The sequence below is a fragment of the Haemaphysalis longicornis genome, unplaced genomic scaffold (genome assembly GCF_048455015.1).
Source record: "Haemaphysalis longicornis isolate Haplotype H1 unplaced genomic scaffold, Haemaphysalis longicornis Haplotype H1 scaffold_10, whole genome shotgun sequence".
NCBI classification, from domain to species: domain Eukaryota; kingdom Metazoa; phylum Arthropoda; class Arachnida; order Ixodida; family Ixodidae; genus Haemaphysalis; species Haemaphysalis longicornis.
This window is the reverse complement of record NW_027526204.1, coordinates 30,050,623-30,064,480: the sequence shown is the minus strand read 5'-3', so window position 1 is coordinate 30,064,480 and position 13,858 is coordinate 30,050,623. Positions and strand designations below refer to the sequence as shown.

Sequence of the window (13,858 nt, the reverse complement as noted above, 5' to 3'; positions counted from 1 at the left end):
CTTTCCTCGATGGATAAGCCTGGAACTTCATAAAGGTACATTTTGTTCTGTAGTTCAGACTGGGTGGACACTTCGGCATTGAAATACCGAGTTCTTGACTGCTACCGGTCTTCTTCGTGGTGCTCACATGCGCAATGGTGTTGATAATATTTGCTCACATTCGTCCGTGTTTTCAAGGAGGCAGCTCGGGCCTCAAAAAGATATGCACTCCTTTGAATGTTGTCGTAAAAATGTTTAACTAAGCGTCTGTTTGTCTTCTTTATAAACCTACCATTTACCATTTCGGTTCCGTCGTTTTCCTCACCCTGCCCCTTCCCTTCACTTTTTTTTGACAATCTTTAACAGAGCGTTCGTTCAATAACTTTTTAGTTCGATTCCAAAATTTCCTTCCTCTGCCGCCGCTGGATTTTCGCACTTTTAAGTTGAAAAATTATTGGCGGGTATCGTGCCAAATTTTTACTTTTTAAATTTTATAATTTGACCCTCAACACTATTTTTGCTTTGGGTTTGGGTAGTTTTGCAAAACATGCGGTTCATGTCGCTCCGCACGACTTGAGTTGGCTTACATGAGCCCCTGGTTTTCATGGAACGAGTGTCTTCTGCTTCAATCCAATCTCTGAAAGGACCTGTTAGATTCAGACTACGGCAAGTGAAAATATTAGCACCGGCACTCTTTACCAAACACCCCGGGCTATGCCATGTGGTCGTAGAGGAGTGGTTTGTTGCATGGTAGCTGCGGTTTGCTGCATTTATATTTAAGGTGATCTTCCTTGCTTTTTAGATAGCACTTTTGTTCGTTTAGCCATATTGCGAAGCATTTCTACCCCTTTATGAATCCTATGGCTTCCCGATGCTTAAACCTCACAACCGGCACTGCGTCATGGAGACATTCTTTTACGCCTGTACACCTCAAGACTTTTTAAACTGGAACGCTTAAGATTGACATAATAGGCTTGAGAAAGAGAAGCAATAAGAGGGGTAAGACGGGCTTAGACGGGACAAAGGGAACAGTCACAAACACAGCACCCGTGTCTGTTATTTTTCACTTTGTCCCAGCTCAGCGCTGTCCAATTCATGCAATGAACCAACTAGCCCAGCTGCCAGTCCTTGAACCAGGGGAAGTTCCGGTAGTCGCCAAGTTCATTTGCGGTTTGCAATAGACCCAATTTTTCTATTATAAACAACAAACTTTGGAAGTCGAAGCTATTCGATTTGTTTGTGTGACTTCGTCCGTCATAGTATATTGTTTAACCGCTTTGACAAAGTAAACAGCAATTAACAACTGGGGCTCGGTTGTAGAAAATCACCGTATGATGAACAAAAAATCCCGGGAAGCGTCCCAGATTGTTGGGGCCCTTAAAGCACTATTCCCGCTCGAACGTTTCTTACCTCTTCACTGTGTTCTAGAGGAGGAACACCGTGCTTCTTTCTCAACCTGTTGTGACGTTTCAAAACTTGTCTCTGAATCTTTCGCATGATTGGTGTGAAATCGCCCTCGAAGTCCAATGGCTCGTCACCACTAACAACCTGTGTGTCGGGAAGAAAGAACGAGTGTTAGGGAACAAGCCGCTAAATAGGCACTCTACGTGCGGAGAAGGTAACGTTCAGTAGCCTTTTCGTTGCATAAGGACATGCATAGGGACGATGCATGAGGAACATTCTCGTGCGGCTCCACGAGTATTGAGATGGCTTGTTTAGGGAGAACACACTTGCGTCAACGTTGATCAATGAATTAGCTGCAGCGACCATTAAAGGCTTGTTCATCCCGTATTTAGCAATGCTGATTTGTCGGTATGCTTCGGGCATAAATTGTGGCTAGAGCGCCGTGTCTTTATTTGCTTACTTCCTGACCCCGACGCCGATTCGAGGCAAGGGGTCTTGTCTTAAGGCTAGTCTGATATGTCAATCGGCAATGGCAGCAAAGAAAACGAGCATAGGGCTCGCAATCTACTGACCTAAAAACTGGGAATTTGTTAGCAAATACCAGTCCAGACGCTCATGTTCGCATCGGGTTAGAGCCACGTCATGTTTAAACCTTGACGCGTGAACGGAAAGGCCCCGTCTGAGAAATGGGCAAGATTATTTCGGAAACGACCATTTACGGGGGAAAAGCGAGCTTGAGAGGACAAGGGCTAATCAGAGTTTAAAGGGGGAGAGCGCGCCGGTGAAGGCACCGAGGCAGGGCAGCAAAAGTCATGAGGAACAAAAAAAACTGCGGTTGATTCCTCTGTCACAGCAATAGGGAAAGCACGAAAGTGAAATGTGCAGCGAAATCTGCAGCTAAAGGAGCATGATTTGCGATATGGCTGCTGTCTTGTCGGTGTGCTTGGCGAGAGACGTTTTGCTAGCGGGTCGCTTCAGGAAACTTCGACCCCTTTGGTTATGCGCTGCGGCCTATACGGCAGGCTGTTGCGTTGCGACGACCTTTGCGACAGAGGAATCAACATAATTTTGGATTTTGCCTGTAATGTGTTCCCTATCCACAAAATCAGCTTTACAATTGTTGTTGCTGCTGCTGTTCTGTCTGCCCTCTCACAAGCACTGCGGGCTTAGGAAGGCATCGAAACACTTGTACCGCTATGATGTGCAATAAACGATCTATATATCCATCTATATAAGTGGCGAGCTACCGGATGGAGAAAAACCTGCCGTCAACAAGGACCGCAAGGTTTTTCCTTTCTTAAGACAACCTATGCGGCTTCAGTGGCGAAAGGTTCAGCTTAAAAAGCAGAGAATTGAAAAATAATGCTCTCTTTTTCGCATATACAAGCCATTATATTTATTGGAATTATCGCTTCAAGGCTAAATATTGGAACTATCTATTTTGAGGTTGCACCAAGCAAAATATTTTCGCTGAACTACTTCCAGCTGCACAGTGAAACGGCGTGGTTTGCCTCTGCAGTCTTGGCTGCATTGCCACCGAAATTAATCACCGAGTATAGTACTGGAGGGGGGGGGGGGTCGACTCAAATTGAAGTACGCGACACAAACTTTGAGTTTCCTTGTAAAAGCGTCTGATCAACGGTGGCTGCGTTTACTTTAACAACAAAAAATACGGCATTCACACGATGTGACAAAGTGACAATCATATAATATATTTTCTACATTTTCGATGTAAAGGAATTTGCTTGTTTCGAGCTGGGATGGCATGCCCATTTCGCTGATTAATCGTGCTATTTTTGCTTAAAGGATAGTAGTAAAGAAAGCCCACATTGTCTTGCGCACTGCTTTCTATCGTTGTCGTGTTTATCCCCGCGTCGCCTAAAGCGACGCGGGGATAAACATAACCAAAGGAAACAAAGGGGAAAGAATAACCAAATGTAGTCATGCCCAGCATTCACGCGGGAGTAAGCAGGTTTATGGCTGTCTTTTTCAGGTATTTAAAGAGGGTCGCCCTGTAACCAGTCCCGTTTTTCGATGTCCCAAATCGTACAAACAGAAGTAGCCGGTGATGCCGACATGCCTCCTTGCAGTACTTACATGTTTTATTCTAAGACATGGATTATGTGAGGCCTCCGAGGACAACATATGAGCTGCATAGCAAGAATGAATTGTGCTAAAGTACAGTAAGGGTGTTTTTGTCTTTGTATTCTTTTTTACTGTATACTACGGGCCTAAGCTCTGTTCGTACCACAGAGTTAGAAAAACCACAACAATAATCTTTTGGGCGAAGTGACAGATTGCATTTTAGAGGAACAAGATGCAGACGGGAGCTATCCATGATGTATAAATACTAATTTCTACGGCGAGAAAGCTTAGACTAACTTAGCGCACCATACCCATCTCTTTTTGACCTCGAACCACTGAAAAGTTCACTATCAGATCTCAAAAACGCAATTCCCTCCAATTCGGGAGCTTTGATTCCGCCTGCGCCCTTCATGTAATCAAATGTTTTCAAACCAGCTTAAACCTCTGTGCATTATGAATGAAATATGGGCGCGAGGCTGCTGGCAAAAGGCTTAGTTATTACAAAACTTATCCAATTAGAAATACCAGGAGATCCTGCCAAACCATTACGTCTGCAAGCGGACTACATAATACACGTTATTTTCATTGTTAAGTACGTAGCTTGAATTAATGTAACAAATTGTTCTCCACATTAGAATCAAGTATACGTGGGAATCTAGTTTATTTCTTTCACTATACTAATGGTACACTAAAATTTGTGTCTGCAATACCTTGTTCTCAATTCAACCATGCCAACGGGGTACACTCAAACACAGTACCTACCCCTGCTTTGAGATATACGCTCACAATGGGCTGATTCCATTAGCATGCAGCTGTCCGAAGAGATATCAGACTTGCCAGTAATGAAATGCTGTGAAGTGTATTCCTAAGGCAAGCCTGGTGACTCTTTCAAGCAGCGCACTTAGGCATAGCACATGAATGGACAAACTACAAAGAAATGAGAGGGTCAGAAATATTAGAACGCTTTGGCATTTCAGAACGTCCAAGGTGCAAAATTTTTTACTCACCCCTTCATGATACGTGTAACCATCAATCCCGTGGCCACCTTTGCTGCCACCAGTTTCTCCAGCTCCGGGTGGTTTGGCGCCTCCCTCTTCACCGCCTCCACCTTTGCCTTTTTTACGACTGGGACGTTTGGTGCCTTCCTCTTCACTACCTTCGCCTTTACCTTTCTTAGATTTGCGGCGTTTGGAACATTCCTCCTCACTGCCTTCGCCTCTACCTTTCTTAGATTTGCGGCGTTTGGAACCTTCCTCCTCACTGCCCTCGCCTCTACCTTTCTTAGATTTGCGGCGTTTGGTATCTTCCTCCTCACTGAGCTCGCCTCTACCTTTCTTAGATTTGCGGCGTTTGGTATCTTCCTCCTCACTGCCGCCGCCTTTAACTTTCTTAGGTCTGCGGCGTTTTCTTCCTTCCTCTTCACTGGCATCAGTTCTGCCTTTCTTTGATCTGCGACCTTTGGCACCTTCCTCCTGACTGCCGCCATCGGGAACTTTCTTAAGTCGGCGACGTTTGCTGTCTTCTTCTTCTTCGCCACCCCCACTTTTACCATCGTCGCCCGCTCCATCCTTCTTAAGGCCTCGGCTGTCTCCACCACCTTCCTCTTCGCCACCACCTCCACCTTCACCACCCTTCTCCGCCTTCTGGATCTCTTTCTTGGTCACGGTCCATTTGTTGTTGGGAGCTGCGATGAAAAGCGCTTTATCAGCTATAAATAAATCAAACGTAATGTAAGGAGAGTGATATTTAAAGGGCTGCTTTTTAGGCCGACGTGCAGATGATGCTGGTGTAGTGAAGCCGGAATCTAATAATGCTTTTCAAATATTCACATACAAGGCTAACCTATATCATACGACTGTCATGATAAAATTTTAGGAGGGTCTGTGTTTTCCCACCTTTTAGTTTTAGATTTTCAAAGTGTGGTATACAAGTTGGTTTCCAATCGAACACCACAGCCAGTAATTTTTGTTCGTTTACTCGATTAAGCGTTCATTCTGTCTCTCGTTCACATCAATGACGTTTTGCTGGCAGGATGCCTCTTTGGTTGTTAAGCACAACTGGCATAATTTTGTTTGCTGTTAAGGTATAACTATTTTTGTTTGCCCAGTTTAGAAATCCATTTGAAACGGCGCTGAGTGAACTTTCGCAGATGGGCAAATTAGAAGACATAGACCGATGTCATTGACATGGAGATACTGTAGCGAAAGAGAGATAAATTTTGTCAAGCAATTTAGCTTGACAATAAAGGCGACCAACTGACAATGCCTCTCTGGAGGACGGAATTTCGTTGATTGCATGTTCATGACGAAATATTGCTGTGTAGTGCTATGAGAGCGCTTTATGTGAAATAATTTTGGACAGCATGCAGCTTCTTGCCACGTAACCTAGGATCAAACAAAATGTCATAATCCCACGCAGTGTCGTAAGCTTTCCCTAAGTCGACACGCAGTGCTGCTTAAGCAAAAATGCATTTCTACCCTGGGATTCGAAGTGTCTTAAAGTCGTTACCTTTACGGCCCGTCCAAAAAAACCACCTGAGTAGTGTAAAGTGATATATCCTTGGAGGTATCTAGAAGCGACTGCTTATCATTTTCTTCAAACCTTTGCCCTGACAGCTCGTAGTTGTGATTTACCGGAAGCTGAGGTTTGAAGATACTTCTTTGCTTGTATCAGGTCTAAAATTACCGTTACTTCTTTCAACTAGGTTGTATAACATTCAGCTTCCTGTATTGCTTTGTTCAAAAGTATTGCTCTTTGTGTGTCTTTGTTTAAATGTTTCAGAGTTTTGTGTGGTATAATTCCCACTCCTGGGTTACTGTACCACACGCCGAAAGTGCAGCAGACAGCTCGTACTTTGGCAATAGGCAATTGTAGCCTCCCACCCATTTTTTAAGGAGCTACGTTCGCAATTTTTTGTCTTGTCATACCTGCTATGCATAATTAGCATATCTAAAAGGGCTGATCTCCATTGCATCCCTAGTAGCACAAATAGGCGAAGCCATGTTTCCGTTACGTTATCGAATGCGCTCATTCTGATCCACACATTGTCTTGGCCGGTTTAGTAGATTCAACATGAATGTAGTTTTCCATACGTCCCTTTTGCTGCGCACGTTGCTGCCTATCTGGCTTTCGTACACTAAAGATCGCTGAGTTCCAACTGGTTGGGCAACCTACGCCTTGTTTTGTTTCTTACGTGCCCTTTACAATAGCCATCTTAGAGTGGCCTTGGTGTGCTTGTTGCTCTACTCTAGGTTTGACACGTGGAAGACTGGACAGCTTGGATTGTGTGTGGTGATAATTTCCGCAGCTTGGTGAACGTCTAGTTCAATGAATGTGGAGAACAGTTAGGTCGATTGCTCGCATCTTTTGTAATCGGACGCTTCTTCACGGAATCTTGGGGCACAGTTTGTAATCGCGGGATTTTAATTGACCGTAGGGTAACTAGAACATGACCGCGGTTACATGAACTGGATATAACAATCAACTCGTCTGGAGAGAGCGGTATGGTTGACACTATTTCCAAGTCGATTGCACCTACGAGGTGCGTGCTGTGCTTCACTTGGTTGCACGCTAATGTAAAATGAGCAGGACTCTGAATAGGCCGGCAGTTTTTGTAATATTCGGCCTCAGGCATCAGCAAGCCCGAAGGGAAATGATGAGTATTCGCAATATTCACAATGAGTATTCACAATAGCAGTTCATTGACACGTTTTTCAAATCGAGAACTGAAGAGTTCATCATCAGGTAGGATGGATAGTACGCATATTGTGGTTAGACTACTGAAAGCAATAGCTCTTCTGGCGAATATGTCTAGACTTCCGTGAATGTTTTATAACCTGCTACCAACCTGCATACCACCAGGCGTACATTGCCTGAGGAGTGAGTGCAGAGGCCTCCGCCTTTATTACAAATTTGGTTAAAGAAGTGATTGTGCTTAAGATGTAAATGTGCTTCTTGCTGCAATATTACAGTAATATGTTGAAAGCATTTTGTATGTCATCAAGGGTTTTGACTGGCCCATACAATTTCTGCTTTGCGCCATATGCTTGTTTTTTCGGGTAGAGTTAGCGTGATTTGTTGCATCTCTGGTGGGTGTACCACTTGTGTTTTGGTGCTGCAACCGTTGAGGGGAAGTACATTTGGTCTTAAAAGTGACTGCTGTTGCTTTATGTATCTGTGAGGCTGGTGAGAGCGGCATCACATTAACATCCTCGTCTATGGGTAACGCAATATCTGATGGCTCTGGCTCCTTCAGCTGCACTTCTCCTGGTTTTTGTTGCGTTTTTCGCGCGCTGCAGAATTGTGCAGTGGCCTGCTGGATGCTGAAGCAGATGCAGCGACTTCGACTGTCGTGCCCTTGGGGCTCTGAAGGCCAGCAGAGCCGGAGTGTAAAGCGAGGAATCCTCTCAAACTGTGTTCATCGACACCTCAGAAACTAGATATCCGGGGGGGGGAGAGCATTGTGTACAGGTAAGGGCGTTGATAACGGCAACTTTGTGTGCGCAAAATGTGGACGAATCAAAAAATCAGTTTCCCCTTATCTAACGACGAGGATGGTTGAACGCGAAGCTTCTTCATGACGGATCATCGTAGTTTTGACACTATGGGGTGCAGGATATTGGTCTAATTTTGCACTTCCATGCACTCCTCTCAAAATCCAAGCAACTTCTAGCATGTCAAAATGGAAGAATCGGATGCACGCTGATTTCACAAAGTGTGGGACCCAGGTTCGTTCCCGGCCACGGAAGTGTTTTTCTTTCGCTTCACTCCTTTTTGTGTTAGAGATGCAGCCAGTGCGAATGCTAAAGCTTCGCTTTACAAGACTGAAAGAGCAGTGCGGACAAACAAGTGATTTACCATTCATCACACACCAGATTTACACCCTGAGTGACAACTCTTGATCATCGCGCATGCGCAATGCACAAACACAAGAACAAAAACAACGAGCCAGGGGGAGCCATTGTGTTTTCCAAACATTAACCCTCTTCGATCACTGCGATCAGGCTACCAGGAGGATAGCGGAAGCATGGCACTTGCCTTAAATAAAGGGAGCATGCGGTAGTCGTCTATCTGTCGCCCTATCGGTGAATTAAATTGAGGTGTTAAACAATATCATATAGTGTATTTATTGTGTTTTTGTCTTGTGTTTGTGTATTGTGACGGAATATACATATTTGCTCACGCACAATAATGAAAAGTTGTCACTGAGCCATTTAATGCTGTGTGGCGAATACAAAATTAGTTCTTAGTCGGCGCTGGTACTCTTGTATTTTTTTGTTTTGTGGCCATTTAGTGCATGCGAGGTTACCGTCATAAATGCTAACCAAGTAGTCCGCGTTTTGTGTTATTGTAACCAAAGCAGACCTGTGAGGGGCGGGGGCAAGACCACGCCAGCATCGCCGACTGGGTGGCCAAGGAAGCCTTACTATGCTTCACCGCGTCACCATCACACCAGCGAGCCGCGTCATTGTAGCGTTCCGGTGCAGGTATTGAGATTCGCTTACAAGCTTCTCGATATGATAGGTTTTAAGTTGCTTCCGATTTAATATTTGTTTCTCACTTTGAATTTTTGACAGAAGTACGCACGCCGGAGTCAGTCGCAGTTATATTGCTGAATCGGTGGTGTTTCGAGCATTGGAAGGTGCATAGCCAAGAAGCCGACTACCACCCTTACAGGTTTCTCTCTTTCACTTTTGCGGTGGCCATGGCTCGAGCATTTCACGTTTCTTCGCACCGGCAGGTGTCACTACAGTTATAATTTCACGCTACTTTTAACACGTGAAGTTTAATTGCGGTTGTGCAATGTAGACGCTCGTCTAGCAATGTTGAAAACCTGCTTTAATATACTCTGTCGGGGTGCTACGATTAAACGTCAGGACGCTTTGCCATCATGTTTATTTGGGATACGCCTTACCGCTTCCACTCCTTCTTCGCACAAGCGTTGAAGTTTCCTGTTGAAGTTGAAAGTTTCCTATTGATTTGTTAATTCAGTTCCCGCAATAAAGACCCTGCTGTGGTTCAGTGTTCGGTGAACTGTTACAGAGATTTGTAGGTCGCCTATGTTTGCTTGCTTTAAGGCATTACTAGATGTTTCTTTTTTTTAAGCTTCAACAAATGTGCCTTCACGTGCGAGTTCACGTTGTTTTGTAGCTCTTTGCATCCCGGTCTTTTTGAAAAATTGAATGAACAGGACGTATTTTCTGGTTTTGGTGGTTGCTTTTTCGGCAGATCGTATCGCAAACAACTTGAGAAGTTGTCGGGGTTCATTAACACAAATTTTGATGGAAGCTTAGAAAGGGCATCGTGTCGAGCCCACTTGAGTCAAATATTTGTAGAATCTGAATTGGAGGATAGTAGGCTTTGACTTCACCGAGTTTACCATAATTCTCACAAAGGTCTCCTACTCCCTGCCTGGTAATCAAAGAGGGACAAACAGGTGGGTAAATATCGGTGAGAGCTGGGTCATGGCATTGACTGTCAAGATTATAAGTTTCCCCGCTTCATCCTAAAACCTCTATGCCTGGTTTGTACCGGCTTAAGGTTGGGTACTTGCGCTACAAAGTGTTCCTCCTACAGTCACAAATATTCCTAATGTGGCCCTCTCGGGAGCACTCAATGTCTGACGAGGCTCCTGGTGTTAGGCATAATCATAAATAGCAAACAAAATTTGAAGTCGGTTATTCTGCCAGTTGTAATGTCATCCTGAGAGATTCACATAAGGAACGCAAAAATGGCAAAAAGAGCTGAAAATTGGCACGTAACGTGAAAACACCTATGATTCCACAGATAATTTTAGGTGAAGTTGCTGTTTAAAGCACCTTCACCTAAAATTACCCGTTGAATCATAGAGGATACCTTTTTTTTCTAGGACGTAATAAACAGTTAAAACTATAGTCAAGCTTTGGGTTAGTTCGTTTTTCATGAAAACATAAATGATCAGGGAGATGACAACGGAGGAGACAACCACACATAGCACGTAATATGAACACATGAAAAACGCTGCATAATGAACATGATTATTATCTTGAGGTTGCGAGGAACTTAAGGCTGAAAAAACGCCCTCTTAAAATACGATATTTCCGTAGTTCGGTTTGTGACAAATTGTGCATGTCCCTGTTTGAGAAGACCTCTTTGGCGATGCGTCGGGACAGACGAATAAATACCACATTATTGTTTTACTCATGACAGCTGTCGCCCCATAAATAAAACACGCCGAAGTTTTAAAGCCAAAGTGGTGTGATGGCTTACCGAGAAAGCGAATTTGCAGTGTGTAACCTGCTTGGGACAAAAGGTCTTCAATACAGCTCATACTTTACAGTTTTGTTTAGTTGGACATTTTGAATTGGAGCATGTAGCGTTTGAGACAGCAGACTAGTCGTAAATATATTTAATATGGCTAAAAAAAGAAGAAGTCCTTACTCTCGCGGTCGTCGCAGGAGCAGCACTCCCTGTATCCGTACTCGCGCTGTTGTTTACCGTTGGTGTACATGCAAAGAGAAACACAAGGTACAGTGAGAGGCATCACTCGTTAGGAGAATTTGGCATCACGTGAAAATCTTCGCTGAGGGTGTTAGGTACCCATTATTCACTCATCGCACACTCAGAACTCTTAAGAAAACTTCAACACTTATCTGGCAAAGCAAACTGTGTAAAAACCTCGTCATATTAGAGTTTAATCGAAAAGTATGGCACATGGGTCGCCATAAGGTTGTCAACGCAAGCAGCGAATGTTCACACCCGACCAGCACACACTAGAAACAAAGGAGAGGCGCACTAATGACCGAACCGTTAGCCACGTTCTGCCAAGCTTTACGAAGCCTGACCGCGTGCACCTAGGGCTGATTCCGATTTTATGGAGTTTGTTGACATTTATTTTGTTACAGATAGGTGTTTGAGAGCAGCGTGCCCTACGTTGCTTCTATGGGCAAGGTCGTGCAGCCAATGTTCAAACTCACGAATATATATCAGTTGTAATTTGTTTATTTTCCTCTTATAAACCATTTCTAAGCTTGCATTTCTCAGCCTGGGAGGTGCTCAAGTCATGTGACATCTGCTTACCATTATGGTAAACTACCGGAATGTTGCGAATAATACGGCTTCGAATCCCCTACACACCCAGGAAGTGTGAAAAAGCAGCATTTGATATCTTGTGCTGTTTTCCACTCAGGTCGAAGGAGTCAAACTCAGGGAATGCCAATTCTACCCTTGCAAGAATTTTATTTATTTATTTGCATACCTACTTCACCCGCTGGGCATTATTGTAGGGGGAACAAATAATGGATATAAAATACAACATTGCACACTCTTTGAAAGGTTGAAGAAAAAAATCAGTTGTAAGGAAACATACAAGGTTTAAGTTAGTAAGCCACACCCTGCAGACCGTGAGTACAATACTAATCCCACATATGGTACATTTTGAGGGAGCCCATGAGAGAGCACTAAAAATAAGTTTCGGCCAGGTAACAAGATACATTCATTGACACAGCACGCTGGCTAACATTGCAAAGCATAAATATCAAAGAAAGTTTCAAATGGCGTGTACATTTTTATCTATAACATATTCTTGAAGAACAGTGGGGAACGTTACATCAGAAGCAACTTTGATTAGTTCAGGAGGCAATAGGCTCCATTCGTGTATTGTGCGGGAAAAAAAGGAGTTTTGGGATGTGGTTGTGCGCGTGCATATTTCTTTTATCATAAGTAAGTGGTCGCGGCCCCCGGGTATGTATGTTGGTTATTGTAGATAAGTTTCTTTGTTTACTTGTTTGCGATTGAAGACGGTATCTTGAAGAAAAGAGAGGCGGGAAACAACACGGCGTAGAGAAAGATCTTCCAAACATATGTGTCGTTTTATTGCTGTGACGCTGCTTGGAAATGAGTAAATGCCGGTTAGGAATCAGGGCGCACGTTTCTGTATCGCTCCTAAGCTATTGGCAATAATTTGTGTATGCGGGTCCCACACAACAGACGCGTATTCGAGAATCGGGCGAACGTTGCTTAGGTAAAGTGTTCTCTTGACATCTAGTGGCGCGTGCTTAAAGGTCATTTATGAAATTTAGTACACGTCCTGCTTTTCAAGGGATGCTTTGAACGTGACGATTCCATGTCAGATCGGGGGAAAACGTGACAACTAGGTATTTTTCTTCGCTTGTTTCTGATAATGGGCAGCCATTCAAGCAATATTGTGTACGACATGGTGATCACTTGCGGGTGAAACAAATATGCTTGCATTTTTAGATGTTAAGGGACATTATCCACCTGTCACACCATGAAGACATTTTAATTAAAGCTGTCTGTAATGCTACCCGGCCGGAATCTATTAATTTCTCTGTAAAGGATGCAATTGACTGCGTACAGCCGGATTTTTGAAGCGATTCCTGTGCCAATCTCATTTATATAAATAAGAAATAAAAGAGGACCTAAGACGGAACCATGCAGAATGTCAGAAGATACGCATGCGTATTCTGATTATGCGTCAATAATTACCACTCTTTGTAAACGACCTGTCAAGTATTTGTTAAGCCAAAAAAGGATGTTATCGATAAACCAAGTAAAAACGTATGAAGTAAGCGAACATGGGACACTCTGTCAACGCTTTCTGGTTTGTTTTGTTTGTCTGAGTTGTTTGGTTGATACTAAATTTTTTGCAGTATTCTAATTTATAGCCCGGCATTCGTGCTTGCGGACGACGTAATTCCTCTTGCACGCGCCCACGAAGCACGAAAGCGAAAGAAGCACCGTCTCGTCGAAATTGTGTACGACGTGTACATATGTAGGTGTACGTGTACAATTGTGCACAATTGCATACAATTTCCTTTCCTATCGAATGTGTTAACTGAGTTTGTTGGGGGTTGGTAGTGTAAATACGAATACCGTAATCTTGTGTTTATCGAACCGCACTATGGAGGAGTTGCCTTGGGCACGTTTTTTTGTGTGCATACATTTGTGTTTATGCGCAATGAAAAACAGTTGCCAGTTATCGCGGTTGTGTCTCCTGTTATTTCATCTTGTCTCATGCGCTACTTAACGACGTACAAACAACAAGTCCAACCGTCGATTCAACGGAGCTACATTTATAATACATCTGACCCTTTATTGTGTTGCAACAATTATGAACTACGTAAGCCCATTTCACTTGCCTCAATAATGGCTGTTTGTGAGTTTAAAGTGAGGATGCCTTCGTAGCACTGGAGGCAAGGGTTTTCCACCCAGAAATGCAAGTTTTGTGCGGATTTATGGAGACTTCCAGAAGATACTGCACACGATTATTCCTCATTTTGAGAGCGGAGGTGTGGAGGCAGCAAGACATTCTAAGGTCTGCCTGAGGGTGACCTGCAATTAAATATGAGGAGACTGCCATTGCACGAGATTCTTCTACGACTGATGAAAG

At 43.7% G+C, this 13,858-nt stretch overlaps 1 protein-coding gene across 1 annotated transcript in view; it reads right to left on the bottom strand.

Annotated features, from left to right (window-relative positions):
* Nucleotides 1–13,858, bottom strand: part of LOC144159771 (uncharacterized) — a 56,574-nt gene that overhangs the window by 24,281 nt on the left and 18,435 nt on the right. The window contains exons 2-4 of the mRNA XM_077691462.1: nt 10,888–10,933; nt 4,476–5,152; nt 1,390–1,527 (exon numbers count right to left, since the gene is read on the bottom strand). Coding sequence (XP_077547588.1) covers nt 1,390–1,527; nt 4,476–5,152; nt 10,888–10,933 — 861 coding nt within the window. The remainder of the gene's footprint in view (nt 1–1,389; nt 1,528–4,475; nt 5,153–10,887; nt 10,934–13,858) is intronic.